The following is a 25,140-nucleotide window of genomic DNA, read 5'->3' on the forward strand; positions in this document are numbered from 1 at the left end:
TAGGATCATGGACCCAGACATGGCCCTCGAGGGTAGCCAGACATCACCATTGTCCGTCCCCCCACCCCGCATGGCAGCACAGTCTATAGACATCCATGTGGCTTTAGGTTGTCAGTACAGACCATAGACTTCTCTGTGGCCCCTGATGGCAACCCAGATCATGGACATCAACACAGACCTTAGCTGTAACAGGGCCATGGATCCAGATGTGGTTCTCAGTGGCAATGAGGTCTTAGGTGGCAGCTCAGGCCTCCCATATCAACATGGCCTCTGGTGGCAGCCCAGCCCATGAGCCTCAGAATGGCCCCAGGCTGCAGCACAGACCATGGTCATCTGCTTGGCCCTCTGTAGAAACGTGCCTCAGACATCATCCTTGCTCACATCAGGGCGCGGCTGGGAGGGGCTTTGGTAGTCACTTGCCTAGCTGGCTCACCCTGCCCCAAAACACAATTCTTTTTGTTTGTTTGCTTTCAAAACAAGGTTTCTCAGTGTAGTCTTGGCTGCCCTAAAATTCACTCTGTTACGAGGCTGGCCTCAAACTCAGAGATTCAGAGGTCCGCCTGCCTCTGCTTCCCGAGTGCTGGGATTAAAGGCATGTGCCACCACCACCTGACTGCTTTTTAAAGACAAGATCCCATGCTGAGTTGGCATAGCCTTTCTGTTTGTGTCCGACACTGTCACAGTTTACCACAGTGGCTTTGGCCAACACTATCCTGTACCCTAAGGGAATCTGGAGGAGGCCCAGGGCTCTGTAGCCCTCTCACAGTGCCTGACTCACACATTTGTACTGCCAGTACAATGTCACACTCCCTTTGACATTAGGAGTCAAGAACCAAGTATATGTCTTGAAACTCTAAGACAAGATTGACCAATAAAAGCTTTCAGTGAATTTCTATTTTATGAAGGGCTTGGGCTTAGATACTTGGGGCCAAGTGAAGATTATCATGGCCATGGAAGATGAATTTGAGTTTGAAATTCCTGATACAGATGCAGAGAAGTTAATGTGTCCACAGGAAATTGTAGATTACCTTGCAGATAAGAAGGGTGTATAGGAATAAGGTATCAGAACCTTTTTCCTCACAGAGAGGACTCCAAGAGCACACGATGACATCACAGTTGGCCGACAATGAGTCTGTTGGACCTGTATTTAAATTGTCTGAGTGTTTTACCCTTTTCCCTTTGAAAATAAATCTATTATAAAACAAAACAAAAAAGACAAGGTTCCATGTGTCTAGCCCTGGCTAGCCTGGAACTAATGTCTAGTGAACTTGAACTTGTGGTCCTCCTGCCTCCACCTCCTGAGTGCTAGGCTTATATGAGTGGGCTAACATACCTAGCTTTAAATGAAGATTTTAAGCAGTATCATAGGAACTTTCCAGGGCTGCTAAATTAGAAAATGCCATTAATAGCCATCCCACTCTGGATGTTCCATCTTGCCCTAATTACAGACCGACATCAGGCATGCCCTGGTTGCTTCACCTCAGTTAGCAGCTGCTAACAGCTGATGGTTGACCGTAGAGCATCCAGCCACTTTCCAACTACCTGGCCTTGCTCTAGGCTTCCCACAGTCTTCTCAGGAAAACTTTTCAGAGATTGGTTTCCTACCTTTTTAGAAGAGGCCAGCCATGCCTAAATGTGAGGGTATCTTCACATTAGATTGATGACAAGTAATACCAGTTTTCATTTCACAATGGTGAAATGTGCTTTTGTTATACATCATTTAAATACACATTTCCTGATTTATGGGTCTTTTTTTTTTGTAATAGCTTACTACCTCCTCTGTTTGTTTTATATTTTATACTATGGGAATGATGTTAGACAAAAAAAAATGTGAGTAGTCTTTTTAAAATTAGACTTTAAGAGGCTGGAGAGGTGGTTCATTGGTTTAGAGTTGCTTGTTCCTCTTGTAGAGAGAGGTCTGGAGTTTGATTCCTAGCACTCATATAATGACTCCTGACCATCCTAACTCAACTTCCAGGGGATCTGATGCCCTCTCCTGACCTCCATAGGTACACACATGCTACACATAACATACTTGCCAGCAAAACAGTCATACACATAAAATTAAATAAATAAATAAAAATGGAGTTGAAAATGTGCCAGGAAGCCGCTGAGACAACTCAGAATGTCTGTCCGTTTGACTGAGGACCTGCCAGCTGAAGTACACTGCGGTGGGAACTGAAGAAGCCTCGCAGAGGAAACGGGGAGCCTTGGCATGAGGCGCATAGTGGTGGCCAGCAGTGGCTGGCAGTGCCCGCCTGAGAGTAATCATGGAAGCCAGTCCTCTTACCACTGCACGAGAAGTTGCTGAGGAACTGTGGACCGTTCCCCAGGCCGTGGGGCATCTGGGGCAAACTGCAGAAGTGAAAAAGCTCAGACAGCAGATCCCTCGTGGGCCAATGGGAAGTGAAAACGGTCACTTTGACCTTCTGTCCTCTTTATTCTATGCAACAGCAGCTATCCGTTTCTTGGTTGGATTGAGACTTGTGTGAAGAGTGGATGTTATATAAAAACCAGCCATGGCTGGCTGGCTCAGTGGTTGGACTGAGAAGATACTCCAAGCCCTTTCCAATGATGGATGCATGCACGCACATACGCGCACGCACATGCTCACAAGTTTATGGGCAGTATTGGTTCTGTTGGGTGTCTTCGGTAAGTCTAATCCATTACTGCTCTTTGAATCCCAGTGAAACCATTATGTCTGAGAGGTCGCTCAGCAAATCCTTGGGATGATTAGGAAACAGCAACACATTCAGCCAGCTTTGCTCATCAGAAAGGGCCTGGTTCTTATGACAACACCCAATCATACACAGCACAACTAAGGCTTCCAGACATGAACGAACTGGGCTCCAGAGTTTTGTCTCATCCACCATATTCATTGGACCTCTCAAGAATGGACTACCCTTCTTCAAGCCTTTTGACAGCTTTTTATAGAGAAAATGCTTCCGTGACCAGCAGAATGCAAAAAATGCCTTCATAAGTTCAGTGATTCCCAAAGCCAGGATCTTCATGGTAGAAGAATAAAAACATCTTGTTGCCAAAAAGACATTGATTATACTGGTTCCTACTTTGATGAATAAAGATGTGTTTGAACCTGTTTACAGTGATTTGACCACAGTCTGGAAATACAGTTCCTTTTGCACCAGCCTCGTTCACTGCCGTAGCCCGGCAGTGGTACAGGGCCCGTCCCCATTCAGACCCGTTCTTGTGTTTTGCTCCGATCAGAGATGACTCCTGACTCACTGCTGTTGAGGTTCCGCCAGGTTCAGATGAGGTCAGTTTGAGTGAAAAGTCATTTTAACATCGAGTTTCTTTTCAGAGCTATTTTTGCAGTCAGAGTTTGTTTTTCTTGAGTTCTGGCTCTAGAAAATTTCTGGGCAACTTCTCTTTCAGTGGCCCAGAGAATTCTAAGGGCCTGGCGGGGAAGCCAGCAGTCTAACTGAAGTGTGGCTTAGGCTTCATATGATTTACTCTGAGAGTGTTTGCAACCTGAGTGCTTGGTAGGGCCTGAAGAGGGGCTAATGGAAGAGCCAGGCGGAAGCTATAGCAGTTGGCAGTGTGAAGGGACAGAGATGGGGTGTGTGAGGCACAATTTTTTTCATATTTATTTATTATTTATTTATTTATTTATTTATTTATTTATTTATTTATTTATTTATTTATTTATTTATTTTTCTATTATCAGCTTGATGCAGTACAAATTCTTATCCTAACAGTGAAATGTTTGATTGAGGCTTGCCCAGTAATTGAGTAAAACCAAAACTTATTATAAGCCACAGTCATCCTAGGGTCCCTCCTGCTATATAGCCTGCCTGGATCTGTGGATTGCATTCTGATTGTTCTTTGCTTTATATCTAGTATCCACTTATGAGTGAGTATATACCATGTTTGTCCTTCTGGGTTTGGGTTACCTCACTCAGGATGATATTTTCTAGTTCCATCCATTTGCCTGCAAATTTCATGCTGTCATTGTTTTTCTCTGCTGAGTAGTACTCCATTGTGTATATGTACCACATTTTCTTAATCCATTATTGGGTTGAAGGGCATCTAGGTTGTTTCCAGGTTCTGATTATCACGAATTGTGCTGCTATGAACATAGTTGAACATGTATCTTTGTGGTATGATTGAGCATTCCTTGGGTATATGCCCAAGAGTGGTATGGCTGGGTCTTGAGGTAGATCGATTCCCAATTTTCTGAGAAACCACCATACTGATTTCCACAGTGGTTGTACAAGTTTGCATGCCCCCCAACAGTAGAGGAGTGTTCCCTTTGCTCCGCATCCTCTCCAACATAGACTGTCATTAGTGTTTTTGATCGTTGCCATTCTGACAGGTGTAAGGTGGTATCTCAGAATCGTTTGAGGCACAATTTTATATGAGCCCCAATCTGTGAATAAAGTCCAGAGTCCAGTAACAGAGCACTTGTGTAGCAGGTGCAAGCTCTAGGTTCAATGCCTAGCACCGCCCCCCCCCCCCAACATCATTAGCACCAATATCTATTTTGATTTCTTTTTCTCAGCCAATGGTTTTTGAAGGCCTTCGGTATAGTAGGCACTGTACTGGGCTTTTAGAGAGGTAATCATGTTAGGGTTTAGTTTCTTTTGAAAAGTTTGAAGATGTACTCAATGTGGATGAATGATTTACCTGAAGATATATGTGTTCACCATGTGTGTGTCTGGTGTCTGCAGAGGTCAGGAGAGCATCGGATCCCCTGGAGCTGGCATTATAGATGGCTGTGGGTCACCGAGTGAGTGCTGGGAATCGAGCCCAGGGTCTCTGGAAGAGCAGCCAGTGTTCTTAACCATTGGGCCATCTCTCCAGCCCAGGGTTTTATTTCTAAGCCTCTTAATAAATACCAGCCATCTCTTAATGGAGTGAAGTAATATATAGTAGAGGTGCCATTTGATCCGCTGGCCGCTTGTTGTTCTGTGGAAAGAGAAACGTATACATACAGTTATGTTGTCAAGCATTCACGGGCACAGTTTCTTCCTCATTAGGACAGGCTAACTAGGAGGCTGGGGATATAGCTTTGTTGGTAGAGTGCTTGCCTAGCATGCACAAAGTACTGGGTTTGATTCCTAGCACCACATAAACATGGTATAGTGTGGTGCATCCCTATAATCCTAGCATTCTAGAGATCTCCATCCAGGAGGATGAGAAGCTTGAGGTCATTCTTGGCTACATACTGAGCTCAATGCTAATTCAGGCTAAATGAGGCCTGTGCCTTCAAAAAGCAGCAAACAATGAAGCAGCATCAACAAAAGCAAGAGTGCTAGCCCACGGGCTCATTGCCACGATGAAATAAAACATGGGATGTGCCTGGCAAAGGGTATAGTTAGTTCAGTTAGCGCCAGCAGCTGTTAGCATCATTGTCTCTGTCTTCACAGCCTTGGCTCAGGTCCTCTCCTGAGTGTCAGGTGCTGGGACACAGCTGGGAGAGCCCTGTGGGTTACAGAGAGGCAGCAGAGTGAGGTGAGGTGTCTGGGGTGAGGGATCTCCACACACTGGGAACTAGGTGGCACTGTGGAGTAGAGAGGTTGCTGAAGCGGACCTGTGATGATGAAGTGACTTTGGCCGCTGACTGAGGTAGAGCATCAATTCTGGACCAAACAGCACTGAAGCCAGCACTTGTGGACAGGAAAGAACTAGGGTTAGGCTCGTTTTTTAAATCTGACCTTTGGGGAAGGATGGTCCATGAGAAAAAGATAGCAGCGTGGTTGAAGACGGAGCTTGGCAAGTGACGAGACCTTGCTGGAGAGGCTCCTGGCCCTACCCTCACTAGCCACGTGCTGAATGGGAACCACTTACACCAGTGCCCCAAGTGTAGAGATAATCGTGACCAAGAGAGGTTGTTTAATCAAATGAAATGATATTTCTTCCAAATACCTATACACACCTGGCTCTCTGACAGCATTGCTTCTAAAAACTAAAATATTTTGTTGTTTTCAGGCAGCGTCTCCAGTAGCCCAGGCTAGCCTTTGGCTTGCAATCCTCCTGTCTCTGACTCCTGAAGGATCCCAGGCAGGTACCACCATTCTGGGCTGTATTAATTTGAATGCAATTAACCCATAAGCCCTTCCTCTCGCCTCACTATTAAAGCTGAACAGCAACAAAAATAAAGCTTTTCAGGTAAATGTCAGATAAAAATTTCAGAATGGTAAAGGGAAGTTTAACTGAAGTGTATTTTATCCATGAACTGTTCAGACGGTCAAGTGTGTCCAGTAGAGACCATTAAAGCTGATGAGTGATACAGCTTTACCAGGTGAAAACATGTGATACCCTGGGAAAAGATGACCCAGAACTCTGTAGAGTGCAGACATTCATTCTACAGCCATCTGTGTCCACGCCAAGGTGAGTACTCAGGGCCTTGTTTCAGCTCAGATGGGAAGTGTTTTGTCTGTGGTCACTGTCACCTTAAGTTCAAGGCACCGTTGAAACTAGAAAGAGGAAACAGAGGGATTTGAGTCCAGTTCTTGAGCTGCAGGTCACATTTCTGTGGCCCACAGCTGTGAGCGATGGAGCAGGTTGCGTTCCTTCACTGTGCCTTGGTGTCCTTATCTCGCAAGCGGGGCAGTGAAAAACGGATTTTGTTGTTTATTTACGTTGGAACATGGTCTCATGTAGGCCAGGCTGGCCTCATACTGGATATGTAGTTCAGGTAGCCCTGAATCACTGGTTCTCTCTTGTCTCTACCTCTCCTACCATGACCAGCACAGATTTTAATTAAGTGACATCCCTGTCTGTGTCACAGGGTTATTGTAGAAGACTTAGAAATCTAGTAACTTGACCTTCAGGGGAGACTTCACAAATAATTTCTTTTTTTTTTTTTTTTTTCAAGACAGGGTTTCTCTGTGTAGCTTTGGTGCCTGTCCTGGATCTCGCTCTGTAGACCAGGCTGGCCTCGAACTCACAGAGATCCGCCTGGCTCTGCCTCCCAAGTGCTGGGATTAAAGTAAAGGCGTGTACCACCACCGCCTGGCCGATAATTTCAACTTTAAAATGTTCAGATTACTTTATTTAAATCAGTGTTACTTACTACTGTAGCTAATTTTATTTTAAAATTGTAGAAGTTTTTATTTTTAATTACATGTCAATGTGTGTGGATATGTGCATGTTACAATGTGTGTGGATATGTGCATGTTAGTGCAGGTTGTAGCCTGAATTCTAATTGGTCTTAATAATAAAAACCCAGAGTCAGATATCAGGATGAAAGATGAAAGGTCAGAGAAGCAGAGCAGCCAGCCACTAGAAAGACTTCTTACCCCTACCAAATTCTCAGACTGAAAAGGGACCGAGCTCCTATCTCCACCCCACCTTATCACTTCCTCTCTCTGCCCAGCCGTATCACTTCCAGTTTTCTCCTCCCAAGCACTGGGATTTAAATCATGTGCCTCCCAAGTGCTGGGATCAAAGGCATGAGATCCCAAGTGCTGGGTTTAAAGGTGTGTGCCACCATTGCCTGGCCTGTAGTGGCTAGCTCTGCACTCTGATCTCCAGGCAAGCTTTATTTGTTAGAGCGCAAACAAAATATCGTCACAGCAGGTGTTTGCGGAGACCGGAAGAAAGTGTCAGATTTCTTGTGATCTGCCTTATGTGGGTACTGGGAATTGAACCCTAGTCCTTGGGGAGAGCAGCCAGTGCTCTTAGCCACCGAGTCATCTCTCCAGTACCTACTACTGTTGCTAGTTTAAAAAAAAATTATTGTGTGTATGTATGTATACAACATGTCATGTAGTATGAGGTCAGATGACAGCCTGAGGGAGCTGGATCTTCCCTACCATGTGGGTTCTGGGAATCAAACTCAATCTTAGGCTGAGTGATGGGCACCTTTACTCACTGAGCCATCTTACCAGCCCGTTCTCTTCATATATACATATACATATATATATATGTATATGTATATATGAAGTTATGGGGAAATGGACATTTTAAAGAAATTTATTTATTGTATGTTTATGTCTGAGTGTGTGTATATGTAGCATGTGTATGCATGAGCCTGCAGAGGTCAGAAGAAGATGAAAGATCTCCTAGAGATGGAGTTACTATGTAGGTGCTGGAAACCAAACCCAGATCCTCTACAAGAGTAGTAAGCATTCTTACCCTCTGACCCATCTCTCTAGCACCTGAAGTCTTGACATCAAATTTTAAACAAAAACTATTGTTTAAGTCAGGGTTTCTATTACTTTGAAGAGACACCATGACTGCAGCAACTCTTACAAAGGAAAACATTTAATTGGGGTGGCTTACAGTTGCAGAGCTTTAGTCCATTATCATCATGGTGGGACATAGTGGCGTTCAGGCAGACATGGTGCTAGAGAGGTAGCTGAGAGTTCTGCATCTTGGTCCACATGAAATGAACTGTCTGCCATACCTACTCCAACAAGACCACACCTCTGAACAGTGCCATTCCCATGAGCTTATAGGGGCCAATTACATTCAAACTACCACAACTATCTCCTTCAATTTTGTATTTTACTTTGGAAAACATCACAACATAGATTTTGTATTTTGTCATTTTTAAGTTTTATGTTTATGAAATTGAAATACCTTGAGCGGGAGTCAATGTTTGTTTTGTGGGATATTCCTTAGAGTAGAGGATGGACTGGGGAGTTTCAGAAATGGAATAACAAACTTGAGCATTGGGCCTGGTGTTTCTGAGAAGCATGCTGCGGACAGAGGCAGCATTATTTTACTTGCAATCAAGCTGAAAATACCTTTTTGTTAAGAAAGCATGAATAAGGGGCTAGAGAGATGGCTCAGGGGTGATTGCTGCTCTTGCCAGGACCTACGTTTGGTTCCTAGCACCCATATGGCAGCTCACAACTGCCTGTAACTCCAGTTCTAGGGGATCTGATATTCTCTTTTGAACATCATGGGTACCAGGCACACATGTGGTACATAGACATATATGCAGACAAAGTACTCATAAAAGTAAGAGTAAATAAACCTTCAAAAAAAAAAAGAGTGCCTGAATAAAAGCTGGTCATGGTGGATACACATCTAGTCCTAGTAACTGGGAGGATGAGGCATGAGGATTGCCCTAGGCTAGCCTGTGCTATTCAGCAATTCCAGATAAGCCTCAACTACACAAAGCAAACAAACGTGTGTGTGTGTGTTTGTGTGTGTGTGTGTGTGTTTGTGTGTGTGTACACATCTGAATATATATCCATATACATATATCTGAAGAAACTATTAGAGGGGAGCTGGGATGGAGGCCAGAGAGGAACAAACCCTGTGAACGCTACTGTCCATATGCCCTTTATCTGGTGGTTAGTGCTCCATTTTTCAAATGTGCTTTTACAAAAAAAGAAAAGAAAAAAAAATCCAGAGTCAGATCACGTCACTTGGAGAGGATGTATGCACCTACCTGCCAGCTTCCATCCAGCTCAGACGTTCTAATGGAGCCCAGCGCTGATTTTTGCCTATAAAAGTAGAAAATGGACCTGATAAAAATGTTTAGTCTGCAAGACCTCCTTTTATTTATCATATCAGAAAAGAACAATGTTTTGTTGGGCTGTGGTCAAAACAGAAGGCGACCTTGCTTGTTCAGAAAAGCTCAAATCCTGGAGATAAGGGGGCAGAGTAATCGAGCACAATGGGAAGAGTGGAGTGTAATTATTTGTAGCTTGTCAAGTGAAGCCCTTTCGAGCCCCCAGTGATTCAAATCTGGGAACTCTGCACAGTTCTGTAAACTAACCCCAGGCAGCATCAGAGAAATCTCCCTGGCCTGCAGACAGCCCCGAAATTGCATCAGTTTGTCATGCACCAAGCATGCCAGCTTCACACAATATCATTTGGTTGCAAATGGGCCTGGCCCCAAAGCTCCGAAACACAGTCTGTGGTATCTGACTCTTGGCCTGCGATTTGTCATGTCCCTGTTGCTATCAGTGTGCAGTAATTTTAATAGGTTCTGATGGCTTCCTTGGGGAAACACAGGATGCATCTGGTTTGGACATAGGGCGTGGCAGGGTTTCTTCTGGCCAAAGATAACAAGAGTGTGCACAGGAAATTTTGAAATTCATTTGACTTCATTAAAATTTAGTTATAGACCATAGAGCACTAATTTCCAATTTAAAATTCATTGAACAGTTTAATATTTATGTAACACTGTGGTTTTTTTTTCTTTAGTTGACTCTAAAAATGCATTATTGACTGAAGGCAGACTGGACTTTTAGAAGTCACAGCTGTATGAATGGAGACAATGTAGGGTGATGGATAACTTGGCCCTTTACTACTCACTCATAAGTGTATAGGCCATGGCTCAGAGCAGTATTGGTGTTAGAACATTGAAAATTGGGCTGCTAGACTCCACCCCAGACCTGCAGAACCCCGTCTGTATTCTCATTCTCATGAGCTCCCTGGAGGATTGACCTGTATATGCAAGTTTGCAAAGCTCTTGAGGGGATGAAAGTCCATTTTTCTGAGTCTGTTTGCTTTGGGCCATTTGATCAATTATTCATAGCTTCAGATTTCTCATCTACAAAGTGGGGATCATAATAATTGTTATCACATTGTATTTTGAAGAATCAGTAGTGTCTGCCTAAAGGTATAGTAGCTGAGAGAGAGAATGCATACCATAAGTAAAAGATGGATAGAGTGTTAACTCCATAAACTTCTCTTCAGAGCATTAGAAACTGCCCAATTGTGAAATGATTCACCTGTGATTTCCATGGCACCAGGACTGTGAGATTAACTTTTACCAAGCTTGGCTGACTCTAGTGCCTTGTTAATTTCGCCCTACAGCATCATTGTGTCATGACTTGGAGTTACAGCTAAGCCAGGGTAAGTGCTGGCTGCCTGGAAAGAAGTCCCTGATTGTTGGAGGTTGGTACCATCTTGGGGCATGTAGATTCTCTTTCAGAGCCCCTGGCTCCATGGCCTTGGCCCAACTGTATGTATAGAATTCCTGCCCTCTTTATGCCCTTGTTCTGGACCCAGTGTGGGTACCTGGGGCTCTCTTCATCCCCAAGTATGATGGTCACAATAGGCATGGTCACACAGCAGTGAAAAATGAATGCCAAGGGGTTTGGTTGGGTAGGAATAATAACTCCCTGTGTTCTACAGCACAATAGAGTAACTGTGGTTGACATCACAGTGAGTATTTCAAAGTAGCTAACAAAGCATTTTGAATGTTTCCAAGAGAAACAAATGGTAAATGCCAGAGCCAAGATTACCCCGATCAGATGCTATTCGTTGTACTTTCTGAAATGTCACAGGGAGCCCCCCAAACATGTACAATTGTTGTGTGTCAATTAAATGACAGAGATACTTTTTGTAGAGTTATGAATCATTTAGAGCAGCGTGGTGGTCACCAGAAGCCAGGGAGCATGAGGGGAAGGTAGAGAGGGGTGGGCAGATTGCTGGTACTGAGGTACCTGAGGGGTACGCTGGGGAAGCTGTGGAAAATGGTAACCTACTGTACATTTCTCAGAGCTAGAAGGACGGATTAAAAGTTTTTATCATAAAGAATTGATAAATGAGGAGGTGATTGCTGTGGGATGTTCTGTATGGCAAATGTGTTGCTTTGATTGGTTAGTAAATAAAACACTGATTGGCCAGTAGTCAGGCAGGAGGAAGTATAGGCGGGACAAGGAGGAGAATAAAGCTGGGAAGTGGAAGGCTGAGTCAGAGACACTGCCAGCTGCCACAATGACAAACAGCATGTGAAGATGCCGGTAAGCCACAAGCCACGTGGCAAAGTATAGATTTATAGAAATGGATTAATTTAAGAATTTATTAACTGTAAGAACAGTTAGCAAGAAGCCTGGTACGGCCATACAGTTTGTAAGCAATATAAGTCTCTGTGTTTACTTGGTTGGGTCTGAGCGGCTGTGGGATTGGCAGGTGAGAGAGATTTGTCCTGACTGTGGGCCAGGCAGGAAAACTCTAGCTACAGGTGATGTTTAACCTGATTTAAATATTACAAAATGTGTTCCTATAAATTTATATGACTTTTGTATGATTTTATGTATCTGATATTTTAAAATTTAAAAACAAAGAGCTGAATATAAAAGTAATGAATTGGATTCCTTTCCTCTTTTTTTTTTCCTTCACAATGAATCTCAGAGCCATTAATCTGTCATCAGTGCAGAGTTGATAGCTCTTGTTGGCGAAGTGGGGGAGCATTGAAGCTTCTTCTCATATAGGCTTTATTCACAAAAGAGGACCAGCTATAGTTTGTTGGGGTTTTTTTTTTGTTTGGTTTTGTTTTTTTCCTGTTTTGGGGTCACACCCAGAGCCTTGTGCCTGATGAGTTAAGTGCTCAAACATGGAGCACATGCTCATCTGTAGCTGTAAGTTTTCCTGTGTCCCACCTGGCCCATGGTCAGGACAAATCTCTCTCACCCACTGGTCCCACAGCCGCTCAGACCCAAGTAAATACACAGAGGCTTATATTATTTTTAAACTATGGCCATGGCAGGCTTCTTGCTAGCTAGCTCTTACACATTAAATTAACTCATTTCTATAAATCTATACTTTGCCATATGGCTTGTGGCTTACCAGGACTTTTACATCTTGCTTTTCATGGTGGTAGCTAGCAGTATCTCCTCCCTCTGTCCTTCTCCTTCCCCTCTCTCTAGTTAGAATGTCCCGCCTAACCTTATTCTGCCTCATTGGCCAAACAGCTTTGTTTATCAACCAATCAGAGCAGCACATATTCACAGCATACAGAACAATATCACCCATCATTTCCCTTTTCTTCTATTCAAAAGGGAGGTTTTAACTTCAACATAGTAAAATTACATATAATAAAACAGTTATCAAGCAAGAATTGCAGTTATAATATCTAGTCTATTTGTATTTGGCAAAATTAAAGAAGATATCCTATCTGTCCTATATTTTATGAGTCTAAGGTTTTATATCTATCTACCTTATCTCTTGTCATAACCAAGGAATACTATATCTAGTCTTCAACTACATCAAAGACCTTAGAAGGATACAACATTATCTAAGTAAACAGGAAGTGCATTGTAAGCAACTTTTAAAAATCTAGAATGACAGAGACAGCTGTCTGTCTGAACATCATCCAAAGTTCCTCTGTAACATTGGGGCATCCATCCATCTTTAGCCTAGAGTCTCTCAGTCACTTTTTTTCTGTGTCCTGTAGAATGTCTGGCAGTTTCTTCTGTGAAGCAGGAACCTGAAGGACCATTTTGTCTTGCAAAGTTCAGTGGTCACCTTCCTATGGGTCCTGCATGTCCAGTCGATAAAACATTTTGTCAAGCAGTCCAGGCAAGAACAGTTTCTTGCCCTAATGGCTATTTTTGCCAAGAAGAAAATAAACTCCATATGGAGTGTCTTTGCCCATCTTTCTCTCTGAAGTAAATCTGTGTTGCCAGGAGCAGACATGTCTGATTGTCCAGGAAAGTCTAAGTTTTTAAAACATTTTAAATGCCATATTCTGTAGGTCTTTGAAATGTTTGAAGATTACCCATCTAATTGAATTCTATGTATACATAGAAAATTTAACATGACTATAAGTTTGACTATCATAGAAGACTAATTATTAATCTGTATTTCTTAATTATCCATTATAATTAAAATGAGCTGCATAAACATAATACCTTAAACAAGAGTGGAAATATACGTGTAGTATAACAAAATTAACTTTAAATTTTTATCAATAAACTAAAATCTATACCAATGTGAAACATTTTAAACAAGTTGCTCTTTAAAAGTAGGTTCAACAGTCCGTCCTTTTCTCCTATCATATCTATATCCTATATTTCCATATCATATCCCCCTTCTTTTAGAAAGATATTGACTATGACCAATAACAATTTGTAACCAACAACCTAAACAAAGACAAACATCCATAATCTATTTTTGGGGAATGTGGGTGTAATTTTTCAGGCTACTTTCTGTTGATGAAGGGTGCTGTATTCTTATGGGTGTAAATTTTCTCTTTAAAACCAATTGATTCAACAGGGCATGGTGGTTGATGCCATGTGTGTGTCTGCCCTCTTTCCATCCCTCCTATTATTTTTTCCCTAGTGATCCGATGGCCTGTCATCCTGTCAGTACCATCCCTGGGTCTTTCATTCAGTCAAGTACCTGTCATTTGTGCTTTAAAATACCTGCAAGAGGTAGTTAGCACATTTGTTAAGAGTGTAGGTCCTAGAACCCCACAACCTAAGTTCAAATCCCCACACTACTCAATATTTTGGCTCTTCTGGCTACATCATTTAACATTTCTGTGCCTCAGTTGCTCATTTGTTAAGTGAAGATAATGGTAGTATCAAGTGTGAATTTTTACTTAGGTATTTTAATAAACTGTTGCTCAGAAGTATGTCTGACTCACAACACACACTCAAATGAGTGTTGTGGTTGTAGTGGGGATCATACAAACACAGAATGAGAAACCAGGCGTTTGCTCAATTGGCTGTGTCGCTGATCTCCTTCTTCCTCACATATTCACCTTCATTTAAGTGCACCCCTGAGTAACCATCAAAATCCCCAGTTTTAAGCACTAGGCGATCATGGCTTCCCCAACTCCTCAAAAATGAGTTTTTGACTCTCATTACACCACATAAAAATGAACTAGTAGCCCCCCTGCTGGCCATTGGTCTTACAGCTCTGTGGGTTCTAGATAGTAGGTATAACTTCTAAGCAGTAAGTATACATACCTACACTTTATTTAGAGACAGGGTCTTACAGTGGAGCTCAGGTTGGCCTCAAACTCATTATCTCCCTAAATCAGCTTTCCAAGTGCTGGGATCATAGGCAAATGTCATATGTATGACATAGATAGGAACATATTTCTGAAGTAATTTGAAATATACAAAAAATTATAAAGATAGTGCAAACCATTATCGTTTCAGGATGGGCAGGTTCATCCCTTTTAAAAAGCCTTGCTGCTTTGCTTTGTCATTCTGTCCCTGCCCCTCCCGTGTTGCACCTGTCCCCACACTGTCTACAGAACCAATGGAGACTATATTGTGTACATTATCTGTGCCTCATTATTCTCTTAATCCTGGGGATGTTATTCTCTTAACATAACCAGGATACTTAACATTAACATTATACTTTGTAGCTCACATTCCAAATGCTTCACTTGTCTCAGTAATGTCCTTTATTTTTTTTCTCCCTGGTGTAGGATGTAGACAATGCATTATATTTAGTTGTCATTTGGTCCTCTTTCATTTTGAGCTGTCTCTCAGCTTTTCTTTGTCTTCCATAACATTACCATTTTGGTACAAGACAGGTCAGTCAGTATAGACTGTCGGCTTCTTCTGGACTTCCCTGATGGGTCAATTGAGGAGATGCAATAGGGGACAAATAGCTCCATAAGCAATGGCTACGGCTTCTGCTTATCACTAACTGGCAGTGCTAATTTTGACTGCTTGGTTAGGCTTTGTTGATTTTTTTTTCATTAAAAAATAATTGATTTTGCATCAAAAAGAAGACCAGGGCTGCACCTCTCATCAGTAACACCATAAACCAAAAAAGCATGGAGTAACATGTGTCAGACCCTGAAAGCAGTAGCTTCCAAACAAGATAACTTTAAATGCAAATAGCTTCAACTCACCAATAAAAATACACAGACTAAGGGATTAGATTAAAAAACAAGTTACCCCTGAAGGAACACATCTCACTGGCAAAGCACATTTCTACCGAGAGTCAAGCTGGAGTAACTATCCTGATGGCTGATAACGACTACAAACCAAGATTATGGAGATGAAGAAGGCCACTACAAACTACAGAAGGGAATGGCCCATCAATAAGACATACAGTGGGTAAGAGCACTTGCTGTACAAGCTTGAGGCCCCGAGTTTGGATTCCCAACACCCACGTAAAGTCTCGAGTGTGGCAGTTAGTATGGAATGGTGAGGCTAGAGACAGGAGGATCTTGGAGGTTTGCCAGCTGTCTGGTGCTAGCCGAATAAACAATAAGCTCCAGCTTCATTGAGGAACAATGTCTCAGAAGAATAAGGTGGAGAGTGATAGAGTAAGACACTTGATGTCCTCCTCTGGCCTCCACGTGTGTACATACAAACACATGAACACACATATAAATGACATACCAATAATAAATATATATGCACTGAATATTGGGGCAAACTAAGTTGTGCTCTGACTTTCACTCCCAAATCACAACACCTCACCCCAGTGAGCCAATGATTGAGCAGAGGAATGATTTTTGCCTCGGAAAGTTATTTTATCATTAATTATGTCCTGGTGGTTTCCTCCACATTCATTAGCTGGTACCTTCTTTACAGAAGGGCCCTCCTCTCCCTCCTTCCCACTGTCTATAGGCTTGTGACCCTAAAAAAAAAAAAAAAAATTGACATATTATCTTTTTTTTTTTTTTTTAGTTGCAAACTTGACCTTTCCGCTCTGATGACCTAGGGACATGACTCTATTTGTTTTTGATTGCCATTTCTTGCTTTCTGTCCAGAATATGCAAGTTCATTTTAGACGTTCCAAATTCCAGGCTTTCCCAAGGACAGAAACAAAGATCTTAGTGGAGAGTGTGCTTCTCCACCCTTTCGGTAGAGAGCTGGGAAGCATGCCGTTTGTATATCGCATATTCATAAGCATCCTCCTCGCTTCATATGTCATATTCAAATGGAAAATCCCTGATCTGAATAGCATGGAACCAGAAGTGGTTTGCTTTTCAGATTTTGGAATGTTTGCGGTGAACAATAAAGTGGTTGGTTTTTTTTTTGTTTTTTTTTTGTTGTTGTTGTTTTTGTTTTTTTGAGACAGGGTTTCTCTGTGTAGCTTTGCACCTATTCCTGGAACTCACTCTCTAGCCCAGGCTGGCCTCGAACTCACAGAGATCCACCTGCCTGTGCCTCCCGAGTGCTGGGATTAAAGGCGCGCACCACCACTGCCCGGCTTTTTTTCTTTTTTATAGAACCCAATTCTAAATATTTAATTGACTTACATTTCTTGTTTACCTTTTACACATGTCCTGAAGGTAATTTTTTTTCCAGTTAGAGGTAATTTTAAACAAGTGTGTGTGGAACACCTGTATTTTGGCTTGTGACCTATCACATGAATTTGGGTGTGGAGTTTTCTAGTAGGGGCATCTTTGCTTTGTCTTAGAACTCATCCTGTTACCTTTGTACAGTCAGAGTACTATGTTCAGAGTGTCCTTGAGTCAACCATTTGCTCTGTATGGTCATGGGGTCAATTCAATATACAGCTATTTCTCTTTCTGTTAATATTGAAATTTAAGTTTGTGGGGCCTGAGGGTGTTGCTCAGCTGTGGAACTGTGTATGCTTAGCATCTGCAAGGCCCTGGGCCCAATCCCAAGTACCCAAAATGTTAAAAATAAAGACTTAAGACCAGGAATGCACACAGAACATATGCTGGCTCAAGAGCTGTAACTATCTACAAAGATCTTACTGGTGATGTAAGGAAGAGCAGTATATGTATATTCGGCCCCTGGGTTGGAGTATCCTGATATTTCAGTGTCTAGACATGTTTCAGAAGGAAGTGGGCTAGGAAGAGCAGTGGATTAATACCTTGTATATGTATGTGTACATGCACGTTTGTGTGTGTGTGTTTGTGTGCACACATGTTTGTTTCTGGCAAACCTAAGGCCTGTCACGCATGCTGTACGTAGTGGTTACATGTAGTTGAGTGTTTTCTAAATTCTCAGTATCAGCTGCATACTCTTATAAAAGCAGGATGATATTAAATAAACTATTATGCTGTGCTTCTAAGTAAAAATAAACCTTGTAAGTTGAAATAAATATTCTTCAGTAAATCATGTTAAATAAACTTAATGGAACTGTAAGCGCCCAGTTTCAGTAAGTCGTTTCATTTTAATTTGTTTTTTTGTTGTTTACATTTATTTATTTATTCACTTCGTGTGTGTGTGTGTGTGTGTGTGTGTGTGTGTGTGTGTGTGTGTGTGTGTGTTGTGCAACAGTGCTCCTGTGGAGGTCAGAGGACAGTTTGTGGGAATCAGTTTTCTCCTTCACTAGATGGATTCTGGAATCAGACTCAGGTTGTCTGGCGTGGCAGCAGACTCCTCTTTATTCACTGAACCATCTCACTGAGCCCTGTTTTGTTTAAATGAAGCAGAATTAGAGATTTTATTAAAGATTTTTACTATGACCTTGAGAGTTAGGAGAGAAGAGAAGACACCCCCAAGTGTGGGTGTGTGCTCCTCAGGGAGAATCATTGCTTGATTTACTTAGAAGCACAGCATAAATAAATGTTTTAGAGACAGCTTGGCCTCAAACTCACAGCAATCCTCCTGCCTCAACAGGAAAGTATGAGATTAGAGATGTAGTTCCATGGGTAGAGTGCTTGTCTAGCATGCAGGGAGCCCTGTGCTCAGTCCCCGGTACTGCATAAACCAGATATTGTGGTACATAACCCCATCACCTGGGAGGTAGAGGCAGAAGGATCCAAGGTTATTCTCACCTACATAGCATATTGAGTTTGAGGCCAGCCTGGGCTGTATATGACTCTGTCTAGAAGGGGTGGGTAGAGGAGGGAGGAAGAGACTTTTCATGGTAGATAATATTATTGAGCCAAAATTATTTCTTTTACATTTTATCCATTGCTTTTTAAAGATTTGTGCTGAGTTTATATCCCTGGGCTGTAAATTACAGAGCAGTGCCCCGGCTCTGGGTTTAAGGCTGCATGTTGAGTTCCTAGTGCAGCCAGATTCTCTTGAGTCGGTTGACTTACTGCGCAGTGGTACTACAGGATGGTTGGTGCAGGTGACGGAGGCCCTTCTGAGTGTGCTGGAGTTGCCACATTGGCTGGAAACCACGTGCAACGAGTCATCGGAGCAGGACGGCAGCCCTTTTGGCCGTTAGGTTTTTGGTTACACCTGAGCTGTCTCCGCCGGCTGAGGTCTGTCAGGTCGCAGTTTCCCGGCTGACTGAAAACAGATTTGGCCTGTCTTTCCCTGAGCCTCTCTGTGTCTTTCTTGTTTCTGCAGTACAACCCGTGGTTTGTTCCCGCCTTGATCTTCACTAACAGCTGTTATGTCCAGGTTTCAGGGACCCCCAAAAACCACAACGGAGACCGAATCCCGCATGTAAAAGCAAAGAGTCTTTATTTCAAGCTCCGGGGCTTGGTCCCTCTGTCTGTTCGACACATCAGTGAGCAGAGAGCCCTGAGCCCAGAAGGATAGGGTTTTTATCATAGCAGAGGTTGGGGTGAGAGGATTTCCAGGGTCCAGGACTCTGATTGGCTGACAGTTGTCTAGGGGTATCTGTAAAACAAAAGCAGGTGTGTGCTAGACTCAGGGACATCTGGCCACCTTATCTAATGGTTGGGATGTTTGGGATATCAGGTACTTCCCCATCCCTGAGTGGCATCAGCGTATGGCTTTTCCTGGATCTGGGTGTCGCCTGTCAGTAAGCCTGTCACAGAAGCTGTGTCTGGGCCTCTAAGCCTGTCATGGCAGCTGTGTGGTCAAGCTGTTTTGGGGCCCCTCTACAACAACGCATGGCTTGGTCCTGCCTTGACCTTCATTCTGCAATGGGGAGCCCTGCACACATTAATTTCCAGAGGAAGTTTCAAGTAAATGCACTCTATGTTTGTAGGAGAGTCCTGTAAACCCAGCTAATGAGCTGTAAGGGTGGTTCACAGCTTGTTTTAAATAGAGCTGAACTTCCTCCCAATTATGGGGGATTTCAGTGGTACACATTTTTAAAAATTATTTTTTGCTTTATTTTATATGTATGTGTGTTTTACCTACATGTATATCTGTGTACCACATGCATGTTTGATGCCCATAAAAGCCAAAAGAGGTGGTACACATCTTTAATCCCAGTGATCAGGAGGCAGAGCCAGGAGGATCTCTGTGAGTTTGAGGCCAGCCTGGTCTACAGAGCAAGATCCAGGACAGGCACCAAAACTACACAGAGAAACTCTGTCTTGAAAAACAAAAACAAAAATCCCAAAGAGGCCATTGGATTCCCTGAAACTGGAGTTACAGATGGTTATGAGCTGCCATGTAGGTGCTGGGGACTGAACCTCAGTCCTATGGAAGAACACCAGTGCCCATAACCACTGAATCTCTCCAACCTCAGTGTTACTTAGGTTTTGATAATTGTGCAATATGGCAGACTTTTGTTTAATTTTGTATCAGTATTTTTGCCCTGAATGACTCTCACACTTTTCTTCATGTTAATGTCTTGCTTCCGTAATACTTCATTGTTAATGGTTCATGCCATCACGAATAACCTTAGTATGTTTTGTCTTCCCATATGTATGATTGCAAAGTAATGTAAAGCTCATTTATAGTTTTCAGGTTTTAGAATCAATTTGTAGCTAATATGTAAATATTTGGTAGTGATGTCAAAATTACAAATATTAGGAGTGTCTGTGTGTTGCTAGAGATGGAGCTCAGGGCCTTGTACTAGGTAGATGCTCCACTCCTGAATCACACTCCCAGCCTAGGTATTTTTGACAACATTTAAGTAAAGAGGATCTCTTTTCAAAATAGTTTTCACTCAAGAGTAAGGCTACACAAACATAAAACACAGGGGTATGTTGCTGGAGAGATGGCTCAGTGCCTAAGAACACATGCTTTTCTTGTACATGTTCAGTTCCCAAAGCTTGCAGAGCAGAGGTTTTTAAAAATTATTATTATTAACTTTTTTGTTTGTTTTTAGGTTTCTCTGTATAGCCCTGGCTGTCCTGGAACTCACTCTGTAGACTAGGCTGGCCTGGAACTCAAGAGATCCACCTGCTTCTGTCTTCTGAGTGCTGGGGGTTAAAAGCATGAGCCACCACTTCCGGCTTTATTTATTTATATTTATTTATTTTAATCTTCGGATAATGAAATTGCGTGCCATTGGCACACATACCCCTTTTAACTTTCCTTTTCCATAGCCGTGGCAGACATTGCTAATTGATCCCAGCACTGTTGCTGTTGATTATACTTTAGAAACCTTAGCGATATAATGTAGCCATCCTTTCCAGTCAGATTTGGCATTCGAGTTACACATCCTGTTCTTAAGGTAGCTTTGCCAACAAGGTAGCTTCACAGACAGAATTTGCCATGTATATTCATGTCAATCCGCTGGTCTGGTTTGACTGAAGTAGGGTTAGGAACTGCTGGCTTAGTCTCTCAGGTTCCTTTTTTTTTTTTCAAGACAGGGTTTCTCTGTGTAGCTTTGCGCCTTTCCTGGAACTCAATTGGTAGCCCAGGCTGGCCTTGAACTCACAGAGATCCACCTGGCTCTGCCTCCCGAGTGCTGGGATTAAAGGCGTGCGCCACCACCGTCCGGCCCTTTTTTTTTTTTTTTTTTTTTGAGAAAAGGTTTCTCTGTGTAACAGTCCTGGAACTTTCTCTCTGTAGACCAGGCTGGCCTTGAACTCACAGAGATCCGCCTGCCTCTGCCTCCCGAGTGCTGGGATTAAAGGCATGCACCACAACCATCCGGTGTCCCTCAGGATTTTATGCACCTATCATGTCCTCTCTGGAACTTCCTATCTTATCTTGTCCCGGACCATTCTATTTTAAATAGATGTAATTAACTGAATGGTTCTCTACCCACTTCCGTGTATTTTTCCAGCTGCTTGGTCTTGGGTTTATTCCCTTTCTCTGATGGAATTCACTAACGGCATGTGCAGAGGCAGAAAAGAAATTCTTAAATCTTGCCTTGTTTCTGTGATAGCCCACAGCTTATTTAAAATAGGCCACAGCTTGTTTACGAAGCAACTAACTCCTCCCCGCCACTGTTTTCTTGGTTTGTGTGACTTTTAAACAATTATCGAATTATGTGCCTGCCCTCAGCCAAACATAACGGCTCCAGTGAGGTCTGAGGCTTAACTCTAACCGCTAGCCAGAAATGCTGATGGGTTTTGGAAATTATGAATGGAACACTGGAGTGAAAGCTCCAGACCCTAAGTGCATCAGCCCCTGTGCTGGTCCTTGGAGTTGAAAGGCAGACACGGGCCTCTCAGCCTCTCACTTTTCAGTTTCAGAACAGTGTGAACGAGTCAAATGTCACCTAACAGGCGACAGAAATGTGCCTGTGAAGCTTCTGCCCGTGTATGGACCTTCTGAGCCCTATTGTCTCATTGCTGTACCAGTAGGTGTCACTGTGTGCATTAAATGAAAATCAAAGATGTCATTAAATGAATCTTCAAATTAAGCATTATTACAGGTTTTTCCAACAGTCAGCTCCCAAAAGTAAGCAAGGATACTTATGCCCATTTCCCCCCTTTTTAATGTCTGGAAAAAGTTACCTTCTTGGGCTCCTTTAAGAAAACACAACATTGTTGTTTCTTCCCACCTTAAGTGAGCTTTCACGTGCATACGAAGTTTGTAACGTTGGATGCACTGGCTGGAATCGGAAGGCAACACGTAGACCAGGGAGTGGATCATCGTGCGTGTGTGTCTCTCTCCTGTTGAAGAATTTATTTTATGAAACTTTTCTTTGGAGAAGGATAGGCTTCTTTAAACTTTCAAATTTAACTTGTTTATTTTATTGTGGTTTGGGCACAGAGGTGCCATAGTGTGTGTGTGGAGGTCAGAGGCCGGCTTGCAGGAGTGGGTGGGTTCTCTACTTCCACCGTATGAATCCCAGGGATTAAGTCCAGCTCATCGGGCTTGTCAGCAAGTGTTCTAATCCCTGCTCTAGCTCACTGGCCAGAGGTAGGTTTCTTTACTACAGATGCTTTTTTTTGTGTGCGACAATACAAGAGAATAAAGCATCTAATGTATAGAGGACATTTGTGTCTGAGAATTTTTGACAAGAAATTTTAGGGGTTCCACATGTTCATCAAACTACTCTTCATATATATATATATATATATATATATATATATATATATATATATATATATATATATCCTAAGAGGAAAAGCTGTTACCTAATCATGTTTCATAATCCTGGCCATGTTTTCCATATTGCTAGGACTATACTAAACAGGCATCCACGTCTGTTTTTTTTTACCTCCCTGTGAGTCAATTCACTCTTCTTTGCCTTCTGGGTACTGAGTACTGGATTTTGTATGTCTTGTTACTGGGGTGTGGGGGTAGTAGTATGCTCACTTGCAAGGTTTCACTGCTAGGAACAGTAAGCATCACAGAACATGCTCCTCGGTGCAGCATGCAAATTGGGTTGCATAAGTGTTCTGGAAAGCTGTGCCCGGGTGGGGATTGGGCAGGCAGTGCTGGACCAGTGAGCGATGCGCTATCTGCGATGTTTATGTAAGGTCTTCAGTTCCTAAGGAAGTTACTGTTGTTTTCATAAAGAACGGCTTAGAAAAGATTCATGGGGATGGAGTGTGCCTGTGTGAGGCTTAGAGTGTGGGCTTTGAGGTCCCCACAGTCACAGCGAAATCACCTTGGACCCTCTTGTCCCTGTTTCCCCAGTAAAGATGGGGATGAAGTCTGTTCCATGGAAAGGTTAAAATGGCTGTAAGACATACACAAACAGCTCCAAAGAGCAGTGGCGCTCCTGCAGAATTCTTTCCCACTTACAACTTTTTAGACCAATAATACTCAAAATACCCAAATCCTTGTCCCTTCAGGCCATATGCCCTGGGGTCCGAAGGTTAGGGTCCCAGTGCTACCCCAACACTCAATTGTTTGTTTTTGGGCTGAACTCACATTCTCTGTTTTTGAGTTTCCTAGTGTGGGATGGAGCGTGAGTGTTGGGAAGGTTAAATAAGGGGCTTGAGCTAAATCTGTAATATTTTATTTGTTTTTTCAAAAGATATTCTTACTGTGTATATATGCTGTGTGGGGGTGCGGGGGTGGAGGTCAGAGGACAACTTTGTGGAGGTTTCTCTCCTTCCACCTGTATATTATATACGTTCCAGGGATTGGAAAATCTTGGAACTCAGATCTCCAGGGCTTATGTCTACATGGCAAGCACCTTGACCTTCTGAGCCGTTTTGCTAGTCCAACGTATTATTTATTAAAGAAGTGACCTCAGAGTCAGTGTGAGCATACATAAACCCCTGTTCAGTCTTGGTTGTGTGAAGATGTGTTTGTTCATTGTCTGTTCAGATACTGTGTAGAGGCTGGAAGGCCAGGACACTTTGAAACTGCTCCTGGGGTGACTGATGAGCCATCAGGACTGAAGAGTCCTTGGTCTTCGAGGCGTTTTGTTACTAAGCAGACCAAATGTTGTTGCTCGGGCAGGTTGGTAAACCAAGACTTTTGGAATTAGAGTTAAAAAACAAACAAACAACTTTGAAGCATTGCCGTAGTTTGGGGCCTGGGGAGGGTAGCTGCAGGTTTACAGTGTATGTCTCCTTGAGTCATTTGTGGTGGACTGCCCTATTTTGGTCTCTATCTCCCTCCCTCTTCGCTCTCTCTCCCTCCTCCCCTCCTTTCTTCCTTCTCTCCCTCCCTTCATCCTCTCCCTCCCTCTTCTGTACTAAGACTTGAACCCAGGGCCTCAGGCACGCCAGGTAAGTACTGTTGTTCTGAGCTATGAGCTGTCTGCCCAGTACGTCCTGCTCTGTTTTCGTTTTGAACAGCACGGGAATTGAAGCTTGCACATGGCGGCAAGTTCCCTCCCACAGAGCTCACATCCTCAGCCTTCTTTTGACTTTCCACTCGGTATAGCCCAGGCAGGCCTTGAACTTGTGATCCTCCTGCCTCCGTTTGTCAGTAGCTGGGATTACGGGCGCGCACCATTAGGCCAAGCTTGTTCTGCCAGTTTTGAAAGCTTGTCGTCCTTCATGTTGGAAGCTTTGGGCTTTGCCATCCCTGCTGGAGTCCGTCTTCTCCAGCTGCCGACCTCTGGCCTGTCCCCTCTGCCCTTCCCCCTGTGGTCTTCCCCACGGGTGTCTGGGAGGGAATATTGAGCTCCTTGTGTGATAGGTCCTGACGATAGATGTCCCCAGGGGAGGGCTGGGGGTGGCCAGAGCCGAGGTACGCTGAGCAAACTTATTTCTTCAGCTCTCATGGAGTCAGAAGAAATATTAACACATAGTCCATCAGAAGTGCTTCAGCTGAGTGATAGGAAGCTCATTCAACACGCCCTGGAGCACCGACTCTCTGCTCACTGTACCTGCCAGTTGAAGGGTCCCAGGAGCTCCTGGTCTCTGGGGGTACTGTGTGCTTTTGTGTGGGCGATTCTCAAAACAGTGGGAGAAGTTTCCACTCCTAAGGAGAAAAACCAAGAGCTTTAGTAGAAAGTTTTGAAATCTTGGTATCTCCTTCCTCATTTTTCCAGTTTTATTGAGACATA

General features: G+C 43.1%; 1 protein-coding gene across 3 annotated transcripts in view; it reads left to right on the forward strand.

The window, feature by feature from the left end:
• Snx24 (sorting nexin 24) overlaps positions 1 to 25,140 on the forward strand; it is a 151,827-nt gene that overhangs the window by 24,097 nt on the left and 102,590 nt on the right. Inside the window, exon 1 of one of the 3 annotated variants that reach the window (XM_052742191.1) lies at positions 24,051 to 24,083. The exons of the other annotated variants lie outside the window; for them this stretch is intronic. Coding sequence (XP_052598151.1) covers positions 24,066 to 24,083 — 18 coding nt within the window. The 5' untranslated portion in view covers positions 24,051 to 24,065. Of the gene's footprint in view, positions 1 to 24,050; positions 24,084 to 25,140 lie in introns of those variants that run through there. 3 annotated transcript variants of the gene reach the window in all.

The sequence above is a fragment of the Peromyscus californicus genome, unplaced genomic scaffold (assembly GCF_007827085.1).
Source record: "Peromyscus californicus insignis strain IS unplaced genomic scaffold, ASM782708v3 Scaffold_17__1_contigs__length_78620276, whole genome shotgun sequence".
NCBI lineage: Eukaryota > Metazoa > Chordata > Mammalia > Rodentia > Cricetidae > Peromyscus > Peromyscus californicus.